At 38.1% G+C, this 24,776-nt stretch overlaps 1 protein-coding gene across 1 annotated transcript in view; it reads left to right on the forward strand.

Annotated features, from left to right (window-relative positions):
• The window catches only part of MED23 (mediator complex subunit 23), a 57,088-nt gene that overhangs the window by 2,566 nt on the left and 29,746 nt on the right, over positions 1 to 24,776 (forward strand). Inside the window, exons 2-14 of the mRNA XM_070099211.1 lie at positions 1,223 to 1,419; positions 2,756 to 2,905; positions 5,351 to 5,483; positions 5,759 to 5,941; positions 6,547 to 6,652; positions 7,356 to 7,537; positions 9,286 to 9,537; positions 11,060 to 11,180; positions 11,759 to 11,927; positions 16,538 to 16,643; positions 17,478 to 17,657; positions 17,883 to 18,003; positions 23,607 to 23,790. Coding sequence (XP_069955312.1) covers positions 1,223 to 1,419; positions 2,756 to 2,905; positions 5,351 to 5,483; positions 5,759 to 5,941; positions 6,547 to 6,652; positions 7,356 to 7,537; positions 9,286 to 9,537; positions 11,060 to 11,180; positions 11,759 to 11,927; positions 16,538 to 16,643; positions 17,478 to 17,657; positions 17,883 to 18,003; positions 23,607 to 23,790 — 2,084 coding nt within the window. The remainder of the gene's footprint in view (positions 1 to 1,222; positions 1,420 to 2,755; positions 2,906 to 5,350; positions 5,484 to 5,758; positions 5,942 to 6,546; positions 6,653 to 7,355; positions 7,538 to 9,285; positions 9,538 to 11,059; positions 11,181 to 11,758; positions 11,928 to 16,537; positions 16,644 to 17,477; positions 17,658 to 17,882; positions 18,004 to 23,606; positions 23,791 to 24,776) is intronic.

The raw sequence follows: 24,776 nt of genomic DNA on the forward strand, positions 1-24,776 counted from the left end.
AGCACGTGAGGGGACCTTTGCTCACTGGTAAACAATGCCAGACTGGCTGGGTAGGGAGGCCGCCCCGGCTCACACCGTGCGTACGCGTCCCGGATGAACTACTATTCACGAGTCAACCTATGATTAGCGAGCCCATGTTTATATGAAAATATCCCTATGATTTCTGAAACCTATGATTCCCGAGAACTACGAAAAACGAGGGACCACTGTATTTTGAAATATAACAAAAACAAATGTAGATCAAAGTTTTTTTTTTTACACGTTTTCAAATGTAAAAAAAAAATAAAAAGAAGATCTAATTTTTTTACATACTTTCAAATGTTGAAAAAACGTAGATCTACGTTTGGACAGTTTAAGGGTTAAGGCAGATCACAGCCTTTTTTTTTTTTTTTACACTTGGCAGTGCATATAAAAGCCTAAAAATTTTTTATACTATCATTTATTAAGTGTGCAATAGCACTAGGCCTAAAAAATGATGCAATAGTAATAATAAATATTTTTTTTTAATTGCCAATAACCATTTTAAGAGAAAGACAAGTACCGAGAATAATAAACACGAATATAATTGAAAAGCGCCGTATTAGTGAAGCACCATGAAGTGAGCACCTTATTCATGAGGGATACCTGTATACAGAACACTCGAAGCAAATGTTAACTCCATGCTAAAACAATTATTGGAGAGCTGCAAGAGAACATCACATAGGCATGAAACCTGGAAACAAATATCTCCCTGATGTTGCACATGTATGACTCGGCCTGCATAAACATTATAATTAAAGGACCCAAAATTTGGAACAACCTGCCTGAAGAATCTAAAACTTTTTATTTCCCAATACCTTCAAGAACTGTCAAAAAATTTTCCCTGAATTGGATGTAAAATTTTAATGTGATTCTCAAAAACTTTATTATAATCAAATCCATTTTATTAGATACAGAACTTATTCATGCTAAATTGTCATCTCAAAAAAATATATACAGTACATGTTATAACCACGATCTAAATACTTGTAGCTACTGGTATTAAGTAGTTTTTAATTAAGGACTAGTTATTTTCCCTTGAAATGTTTCACATAATAAGGGACTTTTTTTTATAATATACAAAATGATGTAATCCAAGAGCTGAAGCTACAGTGTAATTCTAGGAAATAAAATTAGAATTTGGTTAGTGGATTTATGTTTACCTAGCAGATATCTAATTTATTATTTAATTTTTTGGCTTCAGAAAGTGGATGCTCTTCAAGAGGCTCTTGTGAACCTTCTGGTAGTACCAAAATCTGAAAAAGATACGACCCGTCTTGCTACTGTATGTACCGAGCTCCAGCGGGTGTTCACTGAGGCGTCTACAGAAGCTGCTAATGCTACAAGCGCTGCGCAAGATGGTCAGCAGGGAGCCAACCAAAAAGCAACAGAAAACACAAAGTAAGATAAGATAAGATTTTGTTTGGATTTTTAACCCGGGATAACCCAGTCATCAAGGACTGTGTGTCTTATTTCCAATGGGGTCCTCAATCTTGTCCGCCAGGATGTGACCCACACCAGTCGACTGGCACCCAGGTACCTACTTGCTTGCTAGGTGAATGAGGACAGCAGGTGTAAGGAAAGATGCCCAGTGTTTCTACCCATGCCGGGGATTAAACCACAGACACTCAGTGTGTGAGGCAAGAGCGTTTCCTACCAGGCCACGGGACACTTTTTATAATCTAATCTTCTAACAGTTATATCAATTCCATTATCATTTCCAGTACAGACAGTAACAGTGTTTGGAAGATCATGGAATTTCTCACTGGTGTAAATTTAATAATTTAGTATCTTTCAGAGCCTTCACATATCAGTAATTTCATCTACTGGTAATGTCTCTGCCTTGCAATAATGTGATGAAAGTTTTCTTGTCCCAGGAGTCAAAACCGTTATAGTACCTGCATTTGGGAAATGCCGGGACTTCATTTTGTAATTAGCAAAGCTACTAGTTAGAGCTAATTAACCATGTTTTCTTCTTTCTTTCAAATGAAGATATTTAGGCACAGTGTTTGGTAAAAAAAAGTATTCTTTGATTCAATAGGAATTTTTTATGAAGTTTAAGGCTTTTTTGTCATTTCTCTGCATTGTCCTGTCAGTAATTTTGAACGAATAGACTTAATAGAATAAATAACGAATAGAAAGAAAAACCAGATGTGAGCATGGGAAAACTTATGATCATATTTTGAATAAATTCCTAATCTTAGTTATCAGTTTAGGGATTGTGTGCCAAGTCAAAAGAAAGAATGCACCAAGAAGAAAACTTCACATAGTCACATTTATTCACATATCTTCCATCAGTAAAAAGTTGGATAGTCAAATTCTGCAAATTAGAAACCCTGACATTATGGGGACATCATCTTAATAATTTTATAGAATATAGTTTCTTAATATGAGAGAAGTATATAGGTAAACATTAATATCATAAAATGTTTTGCCATTTTTTTCCCCAGTTTATGTACAATACTCCATGGGGAAGTGGAACAGAATTCTTCCTCCGTAAGCCATACGTCATAAGAGGCGGCTAAAATGCCAGGAGCAAGGGGCTGGTAACCCCTTCTCCTGTGTATGTTACTAAATGTAAAAGGAGAAACTTTTATTTTTCCTTTTGGGCCACCCCGCTTCAGTGGGATACTGCCGGTGTGTTGAAAGAAAGAAAGATGTACAGTATATGGTACAATATTTATTTTTTGTACTGTACTGGTTTTGATCAAATATATTAATTCTTTTTTAATTTCAGGCCAGTTGGAGTGGAGGTTTCGACTCGAATACAGGAGACAGGAGTAAGCACAATTGTGTCCGTGTTAGCTCGGCAAAACAATGCATATCGTGCTCAGTTTGTGGCTTCGACCCTCACACATCTTTCCACTACCAACACAGTTTCACCCAAGTAGGTCACAAATAAATCTGCTCTCAACTTCCAGCCTTCCATTTACTATAACTGTCGGCATTATGCCTTTACATTCTATAATAAGATAGACGATTTAGAGTACCTTTGATAATTAAAAGTGTGCCACATTGAGTATGTTAACACTGCAACATCAAGACAGATGTACACAAATTCAGAATCTGTCATCATAATTCTGGATTGGTAATTTCTGTTAGCATAATTAAATTTTTTATGTAAAAGGAGTGGGGTATAGTACAGTGCTGTATTACCACCTGAAGAATCACACATTACAGTATGCAATAAGATCACAGTAAACAGGTGATGTCACAATATGTAAAATAACCACTGTGAAACAGTCATGAACCTCCAAGCGTTTTCATGATTTTTCATGAAAGCGCTCGGAAATTCACTATTTTTTTTCAGTTTAATATCTTTATTATGCACCCTGTGGGCAGTAGTCAAAAATAATTACAGAGGTACATAATGGGTCCAGGGACTGGACCCCAAAGTTTTGATAGCTGAACAAGTTACAAAGGCAGTGAACAGTGGTTATTTTGCATACTACAACATGTAGATGCATTATGGTACAGGATATGGAAATGTGTAAATACAGTATATTATTAAGTCAAGCTATTAACCCTTTGAGGGTTTTCGTCGTACTAGTACGTCTTACGCGTAGGGGTTTTTGACGTACTAGTACTCATAAATTCTAGCGGCCTCAAATCTAGTGGGAGAAAGCTGGTAGGCCTTCATATGAAAGAATGGGTCTATGTGGTCAGTGTGCACAGTCTAAAAAAAAATCCTGCAGCACACAGTGCATAATGAGAAAAAAAAAACTTTGACCATTTTTTTTTAATAAATCAGCGACTTTGCAGTGTATTTTCGTATGGTATTTATTGTTGTATTCTAGTTTTCATGGTCTCATTTTATAGAATGGAAGACATATTACAGAAATTGAGATGATTTTGACTGGTTTTACAAAGAAAAGTGCCTTGAAATTGAGCTCAAAGTAGCAGAAATGTTCGATTTTTACCAAACTTCAAAAGTACACAAATCGTGCCAAGCGTGCAATACACGTCAACTGGTGAGTCTAATATTCTTTCACAAGTGCACCAATAATATTTATACCATTTTTTACACTAATGCAGTAGTCTGCATAACAGTAAATCTTATATTTTTTGTGAAAATAAAAATTCAAAGTGGAAAGCAAAAGAATATAAGAGGGGCCTTGAGACGTTACTAATGACTAGAGGAAATGTCATTTTAGTGCTAGGAATGTCTTTCTTGTTTATTCTGGACCCTATTCGGAAATTGGCATCTTTTGAAATTTGTGTGAAATTGGCAAAATTGCTAAATTCTGACCACTGTACTGGATAGTTGAATTTCATAAATGAGTGGTTTCTTGCACCCATTCGATAGAAAAAATGGAGTTCTAGCGAAATATTCATGTTTTTTGTCGACTAGTACAGTGAAATTGGCCGAAAATGGGGCTCAAAGTGGGCAAAATAGCCGATGCGTAAACATCGCCGAGACCGCTAACTTTGCGAGAGCATAATTCCGTAAGTTTTCTATCAAATTTCAAACTTTTGGTGTCTTTATGATCGGGAAAAGATTCTCTATCTTTTCATAAGAGAAAATAATTTTTTTTTTTTTAAATTTGGCCGACCCTGAGAACGAGTTTCGGAGAGGGCCTGTCGACCCTCAAAGGGTTAATGCACGTGGGATTTCCCCCCTTTCTAACTGTTTTGATACAGGTGTTTTATGTAATTTGAGCATCTGGGATAGAAACACTTGTGGGAATTATAAAATTGCACATTAAATCAAGAATTAATTCTAATTTTTTATATTGTGTAACAACTGTAACAGTGATGGTGTGCTGGGTCTGTTGCCTACAACCTCACTCGGTTTTCCATTACTAAACACATTTCTTTTATTCGCACGTGTTGCCATTGATTCTACAAGTGTTGACTTGCATATCAAGTACAGTGCTTTATACACAGGTAGCTTTAATACTAAAATTCCATGTAACTAAGGATTACATTAAATATTACAGTCGATGTCAACAGGTCTCCCTCGGCACATTTCTGGCTGTCACACTCTTCAGTTTATATTTTCTTTATTATCACTCACTATATTTATTTTCACTGATTATCTTTATTAGCACTCATTATTATGTACAAACATGGGGAAATTTAATTTGCTCTTAAAATGATGCTGTTTCTGTGTTTATTGTATGTGGATGTGTCGCAGTGGGCAGCACATAAAGACCTCTTTCCAACACTGAATTCAACATTGATACTTAGACTTCCAACCATGACAAATTAAGTTTTTTTAATTTCATTTAACAAGCACACAGGAGTGCCGTTTTTCCTTTTCTAATAAGCCATGCTAGAAATTGTCTGGTCTCTGTTTCATATTTTTCAAAGTGGGTATTTTGTATTCTAGAGTAGTATGTCTGTGTCTCCTTATGGATGAGAATCTCATACCTGATAATGATATCTTCTGGGTAACGGCATTTGGTATCATTAAGAAAATATTAACGGGTGTGGACTACAAAGGTGTTCGGGAAATTATGAAGGTAAGATATCCCAAGCTGAATTTTAAATATGTTATCCTTGTTGATTTTGACACGTGTGTGTTGGTAATACGTAGTTCAGCAGACATATAGGAAATAATTTAAAAGAAATTCTACCTATTTTGAAGACATATAGAGTCCGTATTCTCAATTATTGCCAGGGCTATTTGTACTGGTTGACTTATGAAATTATTGTTATAGATATAGTACTTATTTCATTAAATGATGTCATTGGTAGGTACAGGAGAGTGTACTGTAATACTTTTTTGACATTACAGATGTGTCTAGAACGTGCACGACAACTACCAACCAATCTGCGAAGATCCCAACTACATCTTGTGGATGCTCTGTACGAAGTCATGAAACTGATATTTGACCGAAATGCATCCCTTCTTCCCGGGTATTTTATTGTAAATGAACTTCTTAAGCTTTATCCAGACTACAAACATTGGCCTCATTGGGTAAGGGTTCCTGCTGTGAATTCCATCATAGGCGTTGTCATCTGAACTCTCAGTTTTTTCAGTTATATACAATCTATTCCTCACTTTAATTGCAAGTTTATAATAAACTATAATAAACTGTTGTATCTGCATGCCTCTGGCAAGACAGTGATAGTGTGAATGATGGTAAAAGTTTTTTTTTTTTTTTTTGGGTCACCCTGCCTCAGTGGGAGATGGCCAGCATGTTAAAAAAGAATCGAATCAAGCATTTAAATGGAGTGAGTGTATAATAAATTTTTAATGATTTAAGGGGTAAGAGAGCGAGAATGAGAGCATGCTGGGTAAAATGTAGATGAAGATTATTATTGAAAGTGCTATAGGTTAGACAGAAAGTAAGATTGCAGAAGAATAAGGAAGATTTAGGAAGGGTGAAGGATGTGTAGACCAAGTGTTTAAACTGAAGCATAAAAGTGATTAATAACAAAATTGCAAAAAAAAAAAAAAAATCCAATGAATGTAAAAAAAAAAATCTTAAGGGTTTTGCAACAATTTAAGTTTGTAATTGGTGGTTTGCAAAAATATAGGTTTTTTGTATATACAATACAGTACTACTCTTATATTTACAGAAATTGGCATCACTGTTAACAGATTTTGTTGATAAGTTTAGAAGAGCTGCTCAAATGCTGTCGATAGTTGTGCGTCCAAAACTCCGCCCCATTGTAGAGCATGCCGGTTAGTGTCCTCTTAATTCTTTTATGTGAAATTATAGTTTATAAACTTGTTATACAGTATAGTAAAATATAAAACATGATTTAATGAGATGAGGAATTATATTTCACTTAATTTATCATGGCCACAAAGGGAAGAAAGTATTGTATAGATAGTGCAAGAATGACATATAAGATGTATATACACCTACCATCCGACTTACGACCGAGTTCAGTTCCGAGAAACCGGTCGTAAGTCGAACTTTACTACTGAATATCAACAAAACATTTTTGTAATGACTTTATTTTATTGTTTTATTTTGGTATTTCATGTTTTACTGTTGTTAGTACTGTATTTTATACTGTAAGGTTTAGGATAAACACTGTGTACAACACAAATAGTTGTTTATTTCCCAGAAATTTGACATAAAAAGCACGGTTGTAAGTCGAGTGGTCATAAGTCGAGCAGGTCATAAGTCGGATGGTAGGTGTATACAGTTTGTTCTTATTGACTGTTGTGTGCCTTGACAATGTTAAATATATTAAATATAGCCTGGTCATGGACTGGGCTGCAGGGGCATTGACCTCTGGAACACACTCCAGGTATACATTGACCATTTCTCATTAAGACAGGGCAATCCAAATAAAGAAAAATACATTCATTAGTGTCTGCTAATTTATTTTCCTCATTATTGTTACTCTTTTTAAATTTATTCATATTGCTTCAGGGCACAATAGTCCTTCCATCAACTCGTGGAAACTCGATTCTGTGACACTGAAATTCCAGCTGAAGGGTGCCCTGCCGTACACTCCAGAGCTGCTAGAGCCTCAGCCGTTTCTTCTGCGATATATTCTCAGGCAGCCATACTCTCGGGAGATGGTTTGCACTGTGATAGACATACAGAAAAAAGTGAGTTGTTAACTGAAACTGTTGTATGTTTGTAAAAAATGAATTACAAATGCATATTCAAAATAAATCATAATTATCTTAAAAAGGTCATGTATATATTGGTGAATGTCATAATAAAAGATAAAGGTAAAGACTTTATTTCTTTGCAAAGGTTACAATGTATAATTACAATTTTGATTTGTTAAGTACAAAGAAAGCCATTATCATGCTGGAGCATTTTGGGCGGGCTAATGTCTTTAAAGCTGAAATTATGCTTAATGTCTTGAAAAACTGAAATTATGCTCACTGACTAATATGTACAAATGAGAAGACCAGATATTTACCATGTCTCAAGACTCACGAAATCATAACAACACGATTGTAAACAATCACAGAATGGGCGGAGTTTGAACCCATGGCAAGTGAATCCTAAAACTCCAGGCTGGTACATTCTTTACGTTGAACATCTCGGGCCAGTAATGGGAAAGGAGGTACTTGGTAAATACTGTGTCAGCCATTGCTTGGAGACCTTGTAGTCAGATAAAAGTGATTTTGTTATTTAATGCTGGTAAATAAATGAGTTCTCCATGGGGAAGTGGAACAGAATTCTTCCTCCGTAAGCCATGCGTGTTGTAAGAGGCGACTAAAATGCCGGGAGCAAGGGGCTAGTAACCCCTTCTCCTGTATATATTACTAAATGTAAAAGGAGAAACTTTTGTTTTTCCTTTTTGGCCACCCCGCCTCGGTGGGATACGGCCGGTGTGTTGAAAGAAGAAATAAATGAGTAAGACATTTTGTGTAACAGTAAAGAATTTCATTAAGACTAAAGTTAACATTTGCAAAAAGATCTAGGCCTCATTTTGTTGAAAGTTTTGACTAGTCCAAGGGAATCTATTGAAGGGTGGAGGTGGAACAAGTCTAGACTGAGTGAAAAGTTACATGGAGATTTATAACGGGGCTTAAGGGCATATCTGATTAGCAGAGATTTCTGAGTAGTTCATCAGAACTGGGGCTGTATACAGAAAGTGCAATCACTTAGTAGCAAGACAGAACAAAAAGGCACAATACTATGAATGGAAGAATACACAAATAACCTGCCCCTAGGAGAAAGAAACTTAGGACGATGTTTTGGTCCAACTTGGGCCATTAACTAGTCACACACTAACACACAATACCACAGGCACTTCTTGAGAGGAGGAGGGGGATGGGGTTCCTTGATACCAGTGAAGGCCTCCTGAATTAAGGAGTTGCATTAGCCTTCTTCCTTGGATCACATCTGATTACCTCCCATTTCCCAAGTCCTGTATGACCATTGCAGGTTTAATGCCTCTCAGTGAATAGTATAATAAAATCCACATATGCTATACAGTGGACCCCCGCATAACGATCACCTCCGAATGCGACCAATTATGTAAGTGTATTTATGTAAGTGCGTTTGTACGTTTATGTTTGGGGGTCTGAAATGGACTAATCTACTTCACAATATTCCTTATGGGAACAAATTCGGTCAGTACTGGCACCTGAACATACTTCTGGAGTGAAAAAATATCGTTAATCAGGAGTCCACTGTATTTGATTGTATTCATAGGTTTTGACAGTAGCTATTTTATAAGTGATTTTTGTAGACCAAGAGATATTTAGTACTGCACTTCGAATCTTGACTTGTTTTTTCCAAAAATACAGAAAATTACTAGTAATATCCTTCTCTTTTTTTTTATCTGATGACTCATAAGTACTCGACTTGATAAAATTATTTTTGTTTATTATAGCAAAAGCAGCGATGTATTGCCCTGGAGGAACAGCTGGTGGAGCTGATAATAGCCGCTTTAGAACAAGACTGTAGTCGTGTGGATAACTCTGGCAGTGGCTCCTCCACCAATGGCTCACCTAGTAATGGCTCCTCCTCTACTTGTGCAGATCACAGTCCTTGTTTTTGTGCACATCTGTCATCTCTTCTCATCTATTTCGTCTTGTTCCAGCTCATTTCGTTTCCATCTTTGGTTCTGAGATTGCATGAGAAGGTAAGATGCAGTTTAATATACAATCATGCTCTGTCAATCATTTTAAGACTTACAGTTTTCCAAAACTACCGAATTTCCTCAATATATACATTAAAGATTCACATTACCCTCTGAAGTGCAACATCCCTCCCCTTCCTGAGAGTGCAGGCACTGTAATTTTAACCTCCAGGAATCAAGTCCAGTTAACTCTTTTCCGTAAATCTCTCTATAAATGTTACCTTGTTCATACTCCAACAGCATATCAAGCCATAAAAATCAATTGTTTCCTCTCACTCCCATCTAAAACAGTCACATAAGCCTGCTGGATGCTCAAGCCCCTACCACTAAAAACGTCCTTTACCCCCTCCCTCCAGTTCTTTTGGGTCGACCTCTACCCATCTTTCCTTCCCTAGATTTATATATCCTCTTGGTCATCATATTCTTCTCTATGCTCTCTATAATATAAGAGGATTATGAGAGGTTAATAAATGTATCTTCATCTTACTGGCATCACTTTAGAAGTTTAAAGTTTTCTTCTTACGATGGATGTGTGGAATACAGTACATACCTTCTAGTGATCAGTACCACAATCTCAATAACTCTGATATACTATGTTAGTACTGATTAATTCCTATTTGTCTTTTGTGTGTGTGTGTGTCATAATTTAATCTCTAAGAGTTGGGGTGTTCAGAGAAGGTTTTAGGTAGACTTGGGAGCTGCTTCACAAAAAATGTCATCAATCTATTTCATTATTAGAAATTTTTGGTTACTTATATGAGAGTGTACTTGTACTGGTTTCTCTGTGAAAAATTCACTTTTAATTCTTTTTAGTATGATAAATGTTGTTTTTTTCAACATACCAGCCATCTCCCACCAAGAAGAAAACTGTATGAAGTTTCTCTTCTTTTTACATTTAGTAATTTATACTGAAGTGGATAAGAATCCTTCCTTCATAAGCCATACATGTCATAAGAGGCCACTAAAATGCCAGGAGCAATGGGCTAGTAATCGCTTCTGTGTAAATTACTAAATGTAGACAAATCTCAGCACGTTAAGAGACCATACAATAAGTGTCAGGGGCCCGAGACTGTTCAACTGCCTCCCAGCACACATAAGGGGGATTACCAACAGACCCCTGGCAGTCTTCAAGCTGGCACTGGACAAGCACCTAAAGTCAGTTCCTGATCAGCCGGGCTGTGGCTCGTACATTGGTTTGCATGCAGCCAGCAGCAACAGCCTGGTTGATCAGGCTCTGATCCACCAGGAGGCCTGGTCACAGACCGGGCCGCGGGGGCGTTGACCCCCGGAACTCTCTCCAGGTAACTCCAGGTCTCCAGGTGGGGTTAGAACCCATGGTGAGTCATAAAACTCCAGGCCAGTACACAAGCCACTGGGCCAGCTGGCTGCAATAAGATTCATTTAGTAAATTACTGAATGTAAAAAGAAGAAAAACTCTACAGAAGCATTTCTTCCTTGTCAGGTCACCCTGCCTCAGTGGAAGACAGCCAGTGTGTTAAAAAAAAAATTAGTTTTTTTTCCCCAGCTCAAGGCAAAAGGTAGACACCAAGGACGGGACCACCTGATGTGGGTTCTCTTGCAGTTTCTCTCTGGCAGTATACAGAAGAATCAGTTCTCAGACTTTCTCCCGGTTCTCAGACTCATTGGTAAGTTATATCAATCATTATAAGAGAAAATTGAATCTATATGTGGCACTATGAAGTGGATTCAAACAAACTTTATTTCTTTCTGCAGTATACAAATTGTAGTTTACATGTTATAAAATATTGTTAAGCACAAAGAAAGCCACTAGCATGTGGTTCATTTTTGGTGGACTAATCCTAATGCTTACAGACTACTTAGGAACTAGACATAGGTATTTTTTTTTTTTTACAATCCATACTGCTGCTCCTGCATAGTGAAGGGTGAGGGACTCTTGATTTAGGGAATTGGATCTGTACTCCAGTTCCCTGAATTAAGCCTGAATGCCTTCCATCTGCCTCCACAGGCATTATATAATCCCTACGGGTTTAGGAGTGGTTTGGGATATTGTCCGTTTGGAGTGACATCTAAACTGTTGTATCTGAGCACCTCTGCGAAGACAGTAATTATGTGTGAATGATGGTGAAAGTGGCTTTTTTTGGGTCACCCTGCCTGGGTGGGAGATGGCCGACGTGTTGAAAAAATAATAAAATAATAATGATATACAGTGAAGTAATATACAGTAACCCATTTACTGTTTCAGAGGTGCTGTATCCCGAGCCTGAACCAATACCAGTACCTGACTACTCTGACCCTCGGTGTGTCATGCAGATGGCTGCCATGTGTATTTTGATGCATATATTGAAGAAGGCTCAGGCAGACAATATTAAGACACCTCGCTCGCTGCCACCTGTGTTTAAGAACCACCATGAGTATGTATAGATTACAAATTCACCTGTGATGAAGAATCATTATGAGTACATGTAGATTACAAGTTCACCTTTTAGGAAGTATTCCACTCAATTTTTGTGCTTGTAGTTACTAAAATCTCTTATGATATCTATTTTTTCTGAAGATTAAAATGTCTGAATGCAAAATTAGAAGAGTATTATGTGTAGAAATATCAAGAAATCAAAGCCTATATAATCATGACATTCAAAGCAAGTTGTGGGCTCTGTCATTGCTTGACCTCCTCCTTCAACTCATAATCGTACTGTATGTATTTCTGCTAGGATTGAAGCCAAGCTTATTCTTTGCTTTGGTAAACATGGTTTTTTGAAAAGGAAATTTGACCATTTATACTTGTCCAACTCTGAGGATCATCAAAGGTCCTTAACAAAATATAAATTTTGAAAGTAGTCACTAGAAATGCAAGAGTAGTGTATGATTTTGTAGAACTGTAATATTGTAGTATAGTATTTGTATTTGTATTGTAGTAGTATTTGTATTTGCTGGGAGTAGTTCTGGCTATTGGTCATGCCTAGTATTGTAATTCTAGTGTATTTCTCTTTGCTCACCTTTAATTAATCTTCACATAAACTATTGGCAAGTGGTTTTTATGACTTAAAGTGCTATTGGAGTGTGAGCAAAGTAACATTTATGAAGGGATTCAGAGGAACTGGTTAGTTGGACTTGAGTCCTGGAGGTGGGAAATACAGTGCCTGCACTCTGAAGGAGGGGTGGAGATATGTATGTTGTAGTTATTGAACTAGTATTAGCACACATTCATATTCTCTTTTCTCCTTCCATAACTGATCATTTAACATTACTGCTACCCCTTCCTTTGCTCTAACTCTCTCAGATACTCCAGATTTAATCCCATTTATTTCCCCCCACTGAAACTCTCCTACCCCCTTCAGCTTTGTTTCGCTTAGGGCCAGGACATCCAACTTCTTTTCATTCATAACATCAGCAATCATCTGTTTCTTGTCATCCGCACTACATCCACGCACATTTAAGCAACCCAGTTTTATAAAGTTTTTCTTCTTCTCTTTTTTAGTAATTGTATACAGGAGAAGGGGTTACTAGCCCATTGCTCCCGGCATTTTAGTCGCCTCATACGACACGCATGGCTTACGGAGGAAAGATTCTTTTCCACTTCCCCATGGACAATAGAAGAAATAAAAAAGAACAAGAGCTATTTAGAAAAAGGAGAAAAACCTAGATGTATGTATATATATATATGCATGTGCGTGTCTGTGAAGTGTGACCAAAGTGTAAGTAGGAGTAGCAAGATATCCCTGTTATCTTAGCGTGTTTATGAGACAGAAAAAGAATTATGTGGATTAAAGTAAAGGTTGGATGCGAGAAGTGGGTCATAATAAGCGTGTATGCACCTGGAGAAGAGAGGAATGCAGAGGAGAGAGAGAGATTTTGGGAGATGTTAAGTGAATGTATAGGAGCCTTTGAACCAAGTGAGAGAGTAATTGTGGTAGGGGACTTGAATGCTAAAGTAGGAGAAACTTTTAGAGAGGGTGTGGTAGGTAAGTTTGGGGTGCCAGGTGTAAATGATAATGGGAGCCCTTTGATTGAACTTTGTATAGAAAGGGGTTTAGTTATAGGTAATACATATTTTAAGAAAAAGAGGATAAATAAGTATACACGATATGATGTAGGGCGAAATGACAGTAGTTTGTTGGATTATGTATTGGTAGATAAAAGACTGTTGAGTAGACTTCAGGATGTACATGTTTATAGAGGGGCCACAGATATATCAGATCACTTTCTAGTTGTAGCTACACTGAGAGTAAAAGGTAGATGGGATACAAGGAGAATAGAAGCATCAGGGAAGAGAGAGGTGAAGGTTTATAAACTAAAAGAGGAGGCAGTTAGGGTAAGATATAAACAGCTATTGGAGGATAGATGGGCTAATGAGAGCATAGGCAATGGGGTCGAAGAGGTATGGGGTAGGTTTAAAAATGTAGTGTTAGAGTGTTCAGCAGAAGTTTGTGGTTACAGGAAAGTGGGTGCAGGAGGGAAGAGGAGCGATTGGTGGAATGATGATGTAAAGAGAGTAGTAAGGGAGAAAAAGTTAGCATATGAGAAGTTTTTACAAAGTAGAAGTGATGCAAGGAGGGAAGAGTATATGGAGAAAAAGAGAGAAGTTAAGAGAGTGGTGAAGCAATGTAAAAAGAGAGCAAATGAGAGAGTGGGTGAGATGTTATCAACAAATTTTGTTGAAAATAAGAAAAAGTTTTGGAGTGAGATTAACAAGTTAAGAAAGCCTAGAGAACAAATGGATTTGTCAGTTAAAAATAGGAGAGGAGAGTTATTAAATGGAGAGGTAGAGGTATTGGGAAGATGGAAGGAATATTTTGAGGAATTGTTAAATGTTGATGAAGATAGGGAAGCTGTGATTTCGTGTATAGGGCAAGGAGGAATAACATCTTGTAGGAGTGAGGAAGAGCCAGTTGTGAGTGTGGGGGAAGTTCGTGAGGCAGTAGGTAAAATGAAAGGGGGTAAGGCAGCCGGGATTGATGGGATAAAGATAGAAATGTTAAAAGCAGGTGGGGATATAGTTTTGGAGTGGTTGGTGCAATTATTTAATAAATGTATGGAAGAGGGTAAGGTACCTAGGGATTGGCAGAGAGCATGCATAGTTCCTTTGTATAAAGGCAAAGGGGATAAAAGAGAGTGCAAAAATTATAGGGGGATAAGTCTGTTGAGTGTACCTGGTAAAGTGTATGGTAGAGTTATAATTGAAAGAATTAAGAGTAAGACGGAGAATAGGATAGCAGATGAACAAGGAGGCTTTAGGAAAGGTAGGGGGTGTGTGGACCAGGTGTTTACAGTGAAACATATAAGTGAACAGTATTTAGATAAGGCTAAAGAGGTCTTTGTGGCATTTATGGATTTGGAAAAGGCGTATGACAGGGTGGATAGGGGGGCAATGTGGCAGATGTTGCAAGTGTATGGTGTAGGAGGTAGGTTACTGAAAGCAGTGAAGAGTTTTTACGAGGATAGTGAGGCTCAAGTTAGAGTATGTAGGAAAGAGGGAAATTTTTTCCCAGTAAAAGTAGGCCTTAGACAAGGATGTGTGATGTCACCGTGGTTGTTTAATATATTTATAGATGGGGTTGTAAGAGAAGTAAATGCGAGGGTCTTGGCAAGAGGCGTGGAGTTAAAAGATAAAGAATCACACACAAAGTGGGAGTTGTCACAGCTGCTCTTTGCCGATGACACTGTGCTCTTGGGAGATTCTGAAGAGAAGTTGCAGAGATTGGTGGATGAATTTGGTAGGGTGTGCAAAAGAAGAAAATTAAAGGTGAATACAGGAAAGAGTAAGGTTATGAGGATAACAAAAAGATTAGGTGATGAAAGATTGAATATCAGATTGGAGGGAGAGAGTATGGAGGAGGTGAACGTATTCAGATATTTGGGAGTGGACGTGTCAGCGGATGGGTCTATGAAAGATGAGGTGAATCATAGAATTGATGAGGGAAAAAGAGTGAGTGGTGCACTTAGGAGTCTGTGGAGACAAAGAACTTTGTCCTTGGAGGCAAAGAGGGGAATGTATGAGAGTATAGTTTTACCAACGCTCTTATATGGGTGTGAAGCGTGGGTGATGAATGTTGCAGCGAGGAGAAGGCTGGAGGCAGTGGAGATGTCATGTCTGAGGGCAATGTGTGGTGTGAATATAATGCAGAGAATTCGTAGTTTGGAAGTTAGGAGGAGGTGCGGGATTACCAAAACTGTTGTCCAGAGGGCTGAGGAAGGGTTGTTGAGGTGGTTCGGACATGTAGAGAGAATGGAGCGAAACAGAATGACTTCAAGAGTGTATCAGTCTGTAGTGGAAGGAAGGCGGGGTAGGGGTCGGCCTAGGAAGGGTTGGAGGGAGGGGGTAAAGGAGGTTTTGTGTGCGAGGGGCTTGGACTTCCAGCAGGCATGCGTGAGCGTGTTTGATAGGAGTGAATGGAGACAAATGGTTTTTAATACTTGACGTGCTGTTGGAGTGTGAGCAAAGTAACATTTATGAAGGGATTCAGGGAAACCGGCAGGCCGGACTTGAGTCCTGGAGATGGGAAGTACAGTGCCTGCACTCTGAAGGAGGGGTGTTAATGTTGCAGTTTAAAAACTGTAGTGTAAAGCACCCTTCTGGCAAGACAGTGATGGAGTGAATGATGGTGAAAGTTTTTCTTTTTCGGGCCACCCTGCCTTGGTGGGAATCGGCCGGTGTGATAATAAAAAAAAAAATATAAATATTAGCACACCTCTGGCAAGACAGTGATGGAGCGAGTGATGATGAGTGTTTCTTCTCTTTCAGTCACCCTGCCTCGGTGGAAAATGGTCGATGTGTTAAAAAACTATTGATAGTCAAAATTAGATTATACATGTTAAACTGTAGGTTTGATCTCAAATTCTGGAAGCTTGGTATAACAGAACTTTGTGCTCCTGAGTCCATCAACCTGAGATAAATGCCTGACCTGTATTAGTTCAAATGATATTATGCTCTTTTTTTGTAAGTGGGCTTGACTGGCTCTCTTTTGTAATTTTGCTAAAGAATACTTGTGGAGTTGATGTGAAGAAGTATTTTTCTCGACAGGTTTCTTCAAAGCTTGGCCCTTAACCCACAGTTGCCGCTCATTACTGCTGGTACGCCACCTGACTACAGAATTGCCCTGCTGTTAAATGCTTATTCTACTAATCAGGTAATATTTCACCATTATTACTGTAAATAATTCATGGAACAGGTGGGGTTCAAACTAATGGCAAGCAAGGCCTACAATTCACAGGCCAGTGTGTTAACCACTTGGCCAGCTGGCTCTAATAAGATGCATCCAGCATCCATGCTAACCTCAATATGGTGTATAAAAATGTATCTAGTTGAATGAATCTTATAGAACCAACTAGTCCAGTGGTTGACGCACTGGCCTGTGTGTTTCAGCACTCGCTCACCATGAGTTCAAACCTCACCCGTTCTGTAATTTCCTTTCAATCTTATTATGATTTTGTGAGTCATTACTACTGTAACATTTTAATTTTGGTCAGGTTTACTCAATAACCATGATTTTTCCAAGGAAGCTTCAGATTCTGCCCATAATGCTTGTTTTACCAACTAAACCTGTGTCTTTCCCAAATCTGTAATCTTCTTAGAGAGTTTTAAAGCTGGATAAAATGCATTTAAAAAATACTCATGAGCTTAATAATAATATTTTACTCATTCTTGTAAGGCATAACAGAAGAAAAATAAATGGATGTTAGTACTGTACTTAGGATAAAATTTTATTAGAAAGCATACATATATGTTGATTTCCATGGGGAAGTGGAACAGAATTCTTCCTCCGTAACCATGCGTGTCGTAAGAGGCGACTAAAATGCCGGGAGCAAGGGGCTAGTAACCCTTCTCCTGTATACATTACTAAATTTAAAAGGAAAACTTTTTTTTTGGGGGGGGAGTCACCCTGCCTTGGTGGGATATGGTCAGTTTAAAAAAAAAAATATTGATAGTTGCAGCTGTTGATCTACACCCTCTCCCTACACAGGAATATTTTCAGAGACCCATTCTCATATTGTCTGAAAGTATTCAGGGAAATCAGAAATCCACTGTTCCAATGCCAGGCATAAACTGCGTAGCCCTGGGCAGCACCTCACCTCTCTCCATAACCTTTCTTGATGCCCTCACAGTGCACGTCAAGATGAGTCTCGTACACAACATTGGACAGGTGTGTACACTACTTTTCCTTTATTATATAAGTTTTTAAGTTAATCTGATATAATGATTTTATAGACATATAACTAACCTCCCCAAAATTTGGATGTATTGCTTGGACTTACAGGAATAAGTAAGTCTGGAAATATTAATAAAACATCATATGAGGCTATGATGTCCAAGATGAGGACAGATTGGTACAATCATACAGCAGTTAAAACAAATAATTTATTTTCAGCACATTCAAAAACAAGCACAGCATAAATCTGGGGTAGCACTGGCCCCAGCACTCATCGAAACTTATGCACGACTTCTGGTTTACACCGAGATTGAGAGTATTGGAATCAAGACTTTCATAAGTGAGTGTGAAGAGATTCTTTTTATTTTTAACACACTGGCCATCTTCCACTGATTCAAGGTGGCCCAAAAAGAAAAACAAAAGCTCCTCTTTTTAAATTTAGTAATTTATGCAGGAGAAGGGGTTTCTAGCCTCATGCTTCCCTCAAGGGAGGTTCCTTGATGCTGGTGAGGGGCTCTTGATCTAGGGAATTGGACCTGTGCTCCGGTTCCCTGAATTGAGCCTGAATACCTTCCATTCCCCCCCCTCATGTGCTGTATAATCCTACGGGTTTAGCGCTCCCCATGATTATGATAATAATAATAGCCCCTTGCTTCTGGCATTTTAGTTGCCTCTCATGACATGCATGGCTTACGGAGGAAGAATTCGGTTTCACCTCCTCATGGAGATAAGAGGAAATAAACAAGAAGAAGAACCAGTACATACATGTGTAGTGTGACCTAAGTGTAAATAGAAGTAGCAAGATGTACCTGAAATTTTGCATGTTTATGAGACAGAAAAAAGACACCAGCAATCCTATCATCATGTACAGCACTGTATAGCCCTTGTGGTTTAGTGCTTCTTTTTGATTCTTTCTTTGTTTCTTTCAACAAACCGGCCGTATCCCACCGAGGCGGGGTGGCCCAAAAAGAAAAACGAGTTTCTCATTTTAAATTTAGTTATTTATACAGGAGAAGGGGTTACTAGCCACTTGCTCCTGGCATTTTAGTCGCCTCTTACAACACGCATGGCTTACGGAGGAAGAATTCTGTTCTACTTCCCCATGGAGATAAGAGGTAATAAACAAGAACAAGAACTAGTAAGAAAATAGAAGAAAACCCAGAGGGGTGTGTATATATATGCTTGTACATGTATGTATAGCGTGACCTAAGTGTAGGTAGAAGTAGCAAGCCGTGCCTGAAACCTTGCATGTTTATGAGACAGAAAAATGGACACCAGCAATCCTACCATCATGTAAAACAATTACAGGCTTTCGTTTTACGTCACTTGGCAGGACAGTAGTACCTCCCTGGGCATTGCTGTCTACCAACCTGTTACCTAGGTTTCTTCTTTTTTTTTTTCTCTTTTTTTTTTTCAACAAGTCGGCCGTCTCCCACCGAGGCAGGGTGACCCAAAAAAAGAAAGAAAATCCCCAAAAAGAAAATACTTTCATCATCATTCAACACTTTCACCACACTCGCACATTATCACTGTTTTTGCAGAGGTGCTCAGAATACAACAGTCTAGAAGCATACACATATAAAGATACACAACATATCCCTCCAAACTGCCAATATCTCAAACCCCTCCTTTAAAGTGCAGGCATTGTACTTCCCATTTCCAGGACTCAAGTCCGACTGTATGAAAATAACCGGTTTCCCTGAATCCCTTCACTAAATATTACCCTGCTCACACTCCAACAGATCGTCAGGTCCCAAGTACCATTCGTCTCCATTCACTCCTATCTAACATGCTCATGCACGCTTGCTGGAAGTCCAAGCCCCTTGCCCACAAAACCTCCTTTACCCCCTCTCTCCAACCCTTTCGAGGACGACCCCTACCCCGCCTTCCTTCCCCTATAGATTTATATGCTTTCCATGTCATTCTACTTTGATCCATTCTCTCTAAATGACCAAACCCCCTCAACAACCCCTCTTCTGCCCTCTGACTAATACTTTTATTAACTCCACACCTTTTCCTAATTTCCACACTCCGAATTTTCTGCATAATATTTACACCACACATTGCCCTTAAACAAGACATCTCCACTGCCTCCAACCGTCTCCTCGCTGCTGCATTTACCACCCAAGCTTCACACCCATATAAGAGTGTTGGTACTACTATACTTTCATACATTCCCTTCTTTGCCTCCATAGATAACGTTTTTTGACTCCACATATACCTCAACGCACCACTCACCTTTTTTCCCTCATCAATTCTATGATTAACCTCATCCTTCATAAATCCATCCGCCGACACGTCAACTCCCAAGTATCTGAAAACATTCACTTCTTCCATACTCCTCCTCCCCAATTTGATATCCAATTTTTCTTTATCTAAATCATTTGACACCCTCATCACCTTACTCTTTTCTATGTTCACTTTCAACTTTCTACCTTTACACACATTCCCAAACTCATCCACTAACCTTTGCAATTTTTCTTTAGAATCTTCCATAAGCATAGTATCATCAGCAAAAAGTAACTGTGTCAATTCCCATTTTGAATTTGATTCCCCAAAATTTAATCCCACCCCTCTCCCGAACATCCTAGCATTTACTTCCTTTACAACCCCATCTATAAATATATTAAACAACCATGGTGACATTACACATCCCTGTCTAAGACCTACTTTTACCAGGAAGTAGTCTCCCTCTCATCTACACACCCTAACCTGAGCCTCACTATCCTCATAAAAACTCTTTACAGCATTTAATAACTTACCACCAATTCCATATACTTGCAACATCTGCCACATTGCTCCTCTATCCACTCTATCATATGCCTTTTCTAAATCCATAAATGCAATAAAAACTTCCCTACCTTTATCTAAATACTGTTCACATATATGCTTCAATGTAAACACTTGATCTACACATCCCCTACCCACTCTGAAACCTCCTTGCTCATCCGCAATCTTACATTCTGTCTTACCTCTAATTCTTTCAATTATAACCCTACCGTACACTTTTCCTGGTATACTCAGTAAGCTTATTCCTCTATAATTTTTACAGTCTCTTTTGTCCCCTTTCCCTTTATATAAAGGGACTATACATGCTCTCCTCCAATCCCTAGGTACCTTCCCCTCTTTCATACATTTATTAAACAAAAGTACCAACCACTCCAACACTATATCCCCCCCTGCTTTTAACATTTCTGTCATGATCCCATCAGTTCCAGCTGCTTTACCCCCTTTCATTTTACGTAATGCCTCACGTACCTCCCCCACACTTACATTCTGCTCTTCTTCACTCTTAAAAGATGGTATACCTCCCTGACCAGTGCATGAAATTACTGCCTCTGTTTCTTCCTTAACATTTAAAAGTTCCTCAAAATATTCTCGCCATCTACCTAATACCTCCATCTCCCCATCTACTAACTCCCCTACTCTGTTTTTAACTGACAAATCCATACTTTCCCTAGGCTTTTTTAACTTGTTTAACTCACTCCAAAATTTGTTCTTATTTTCATTAAAATTTCTTGACAGTGCCTCTCCCACTCTATCATCTGCTCTCCTTTTGCACTCTCTCACCACTCTCTTTACCTTTCTTTTACTCTCCATATACTCTGCTCTTCTTATAACACTTCTGCTTTGTAAAAACCTCTCATAAGCTACCTTTTTCTCTTTTATCACACCCTTTACTTCATCATTCCACCAATCACTCCTCTTTCCTCCTGCCCCCACCCTCCTATAACCACAAACTTCTGCCCCACATTCTAATACTGCATTTTTAAAACTATTCCAACCCTCTTCAACCCCCCTACTACTCATCTTTGCACTAGCCTACCTCTCTGCCAGTAGTCGCTTATATCTCACCCAAACTTCAGTAATTTATGCAGGAGAAGGGGCTACTAGCCCCTTGCTCCCGGCATTTTAGTCACCGTTTACAACATGTACAGCTTATTGGCTTATGGAAGAATTCTTTTCTACTTTCCCATGGAAAAGTGTGAAGAGATCGTTGAATATAAGTGGAGTTGCTTTTACCTTGTATTGTACTTTGATATTATTTGTAACTCATTGGCTATTTGCTACCAAGCCAAGGGCATCCAAAGGAAAACACATTCACCCTCATTTTAGTAGCCTTTTCTGATGTTCACCCACTGAATCTCAGATATTTTTTCCATGTTCTCATAGTGAAGGCACTGTACTTACTAACTACCAAAACTCAAGACTGCCTAGTCATTGCCTTTACTCTTTCGTAGATATACCTAGTTCACACTTAACAACTCTTGAGGTATGATAGATCACTCTCCTCTGCTTACACTGATCTAGTATGTTCAAGCTCATACCTCTTAATAAATCTTTAACGACTTCCTTCCATGAATAAATGGTTTAAAAAACTAACAATATGGTAAATGAGATACTTTTGAAACATTTGGGTATCTTGATTCTGGCAAAATGTTTCCAGAATAAGGATACCCAAATGTTTCACAAATGTCTCATTTATCATCTTCCATCCAGCCCATCTCAACAACCTCTGATCTGATCTTTGATTTATACATTTCATTTTGCTTCATCTTTCATTCTCTTCTTAATATTCACACTACACGTTAATCACAGCTAAGATATTGTCATACCTTCCACCTCTTTTCTCTTACATTTAAAGACTCAGTGTCACACCCCTATGAAACTTTAGCACCGTTATGCTCTGAAACATTTTTATTTTTTGCATCCATTGACAGATTTCTTTTTTCTATAGACTTGTCATTCTTCCTTTTGTTAATCTGATTTACCTCATCTTTCATAGACCTACATTGTCTTCTGATGCTTCCACTCTGAGGTATTTATAATTATTCACCTCCACCATACTCTATCTTTCTATTCTGACCTGTAACTATTTGTTAATTTGTACTTCTCATAATCATGTTATTTTCTGCATTCATTTTTCAGTTTCCTTTCTTTAACATTTTCTTCTAAACTCCTACAAATCTCTGCAATTTCTCTTCAGAATCTCCCAGTAACACACCAGAATCATTATTATTCAGAATCACACCTTTTCAAAACAGACCAGCATTCACTTCCACAACATCCACCTGTCAACACACTAAATAATAAATACCCGTGGCAGCATCACATATACTTGTCTAAGTCTCATTCTTATTGGAAATAATTCCTCTCTTTCCTTACATGTAACTCGTTTTCTGGTCTACGTTAATTTTTTTATAATATTCCCTCCATCGCTCAAATGCCTCTGCCTCCTTATTAAGCATTTCACAGCTTTCATTCTCAACACACATCCTCTTGCTTCCTTGGTTTCTTCATAATAGTTATCTCTAAAACTTTTTTTTATTTTGTAGGTAGTAGGTAAGTAGACAACAGCCATCCATACAAGCAAAGCAGAAGTCTGTTTAATGTTTTGGACTCTGCCATGATTACAGGTTTTCTCTTTCTGTCTCATGAACAAACACGATGATAGGTAAATCCTACAATGTCATATGTTTAGGATACACTCATCTTTACTTTTCTCTGTATTTCTTAATAGTTGTTATTCCTGAACTATTTCCTTACTGGTTCATGAGACCTGGTCTGAGGTCTTGTTGCAAGGGCAGCCATCCCTGGAGCTATAAGCTGATGCCATATATAAGGGAAGTAGGCACAAAAATGTAAAAATTTTGCTGAGAATGTGCATTGTAGTGGTTAAGGACTGGGAGTCATCATCCATTTGGACTGGTCCCAAAACAGTTTACGATTTTTATTGTGAGTTGTGAAATATTTCCTCTTGTTGTGTGATATCTGTGCTACCATAATAATATTATTTGATATTATGTGCAATTGGTTATCTTTTTGGTGTCTGCAGTGCTTGATGCTATCTACTGCTATCTAAAGAAACAGAACTAGAGAGACTTAGTTTGCTTCAGAAAGCTCTCTGGACAACTGTTGAATGAACGGCTTTCTCCTCTACAGCAAATCTGCTGCCAGTGGTTTACAAGAGTCATGTGTGGAGCATATTACACGCTCTACTGGAGATGTTCATCCACCGCATTCACCACTCTCCACCACAGTACCGCATTCAGCTGCTCTCCACCATCCACCACATGGTGGCGGTCCCCCTCAATGCCATGACTCAAATGACACAACTGCACTTATGGTAAGAGTTAATTCATAGGTTAAATAAGAGTACAGTAAAGTTTTGATTTAACAAACCTCAATTTAAAAGATTTTGGATTATGCAGGCAAAATCAGGTCATTAGACAAAGTCCTCAAACAGTGGACATGTCTATTGTTTACAGAATTGTCAGGTATTGTTAATGTCATGTATGAATTACTAAATGTAAAAAGAAAAACCTTCATTTTCCTTTTTAGGTTACCCTGCCTCGGTGGGAGAAGACCAGTGCATTAAAAAAAAAAGTAAATGCAGTTGGTACAACCAGACAGCCTCTCCCCCTGTTAGCCTGTATAAATAAATCAAAGTGTCACTGTACAAGTGTCTCTCATTTTGCTAAACTCAAAAGATGGACCTAATTTCAAAGCAGTCTTCTTTGAGATTGGATCCATCTTCTTGAAACACCCTGTACTTAATTCTGCTTAATAAGACTCTTAAGTATACTTTGCAGACCACACTAATTTCATACATCAGATGTATATTGTATGTGGGGAATTATCCATAGAAATGGGGCATCATATAATAGTGAATTTGCATAAGCAAAATTACATAAAAAGAGAAAACTCCTATATACAGATGCTCTCGATTTACAATGGGGTTATGCTCCAACGAACCCATTCTAAGTAGAAAATATCATGCGTCAAATATGAATACGATATGCTAAATAAATAAATAATTACTCTTACTGAATAAGTAAATAAATAATTACTGTAACTAAGTAAATAGTGCCAGCAGTGAAAACTAAATACATGAATATACAAGTTACAGACTTGTCACCTTCATGTTGGGTAACTATCTCAAGTTTCATCTCCAAAGTACGTAATTGCTTTTGCACCATCATAAAGTCAAAACAACATAAGTCGAACCATTGTAAGTCAAGGAGCACCTGTATTTAAAACAGATTTTTGTATTAAATTAGATTAATTTATAATTAATAGAACTATTGTACAACTTAAACTATGATAGATTTC

This window comes from Cherax quadricarinatus, chromosome 66, assembly GCF_038502225.1.
Source record: "Cherax quadricarinatus isolate ZL_2023a chromosome 66, ASM3850222v1, whole genome shotgun sequence".
In the NCBI taxonomy this organism is placed as follows: Eukaryota; Metazoa; Arthropoda; class Malacostraca; order Decapoda; family Parastacidae; genus Cherax; species Cherax quadricarinatus.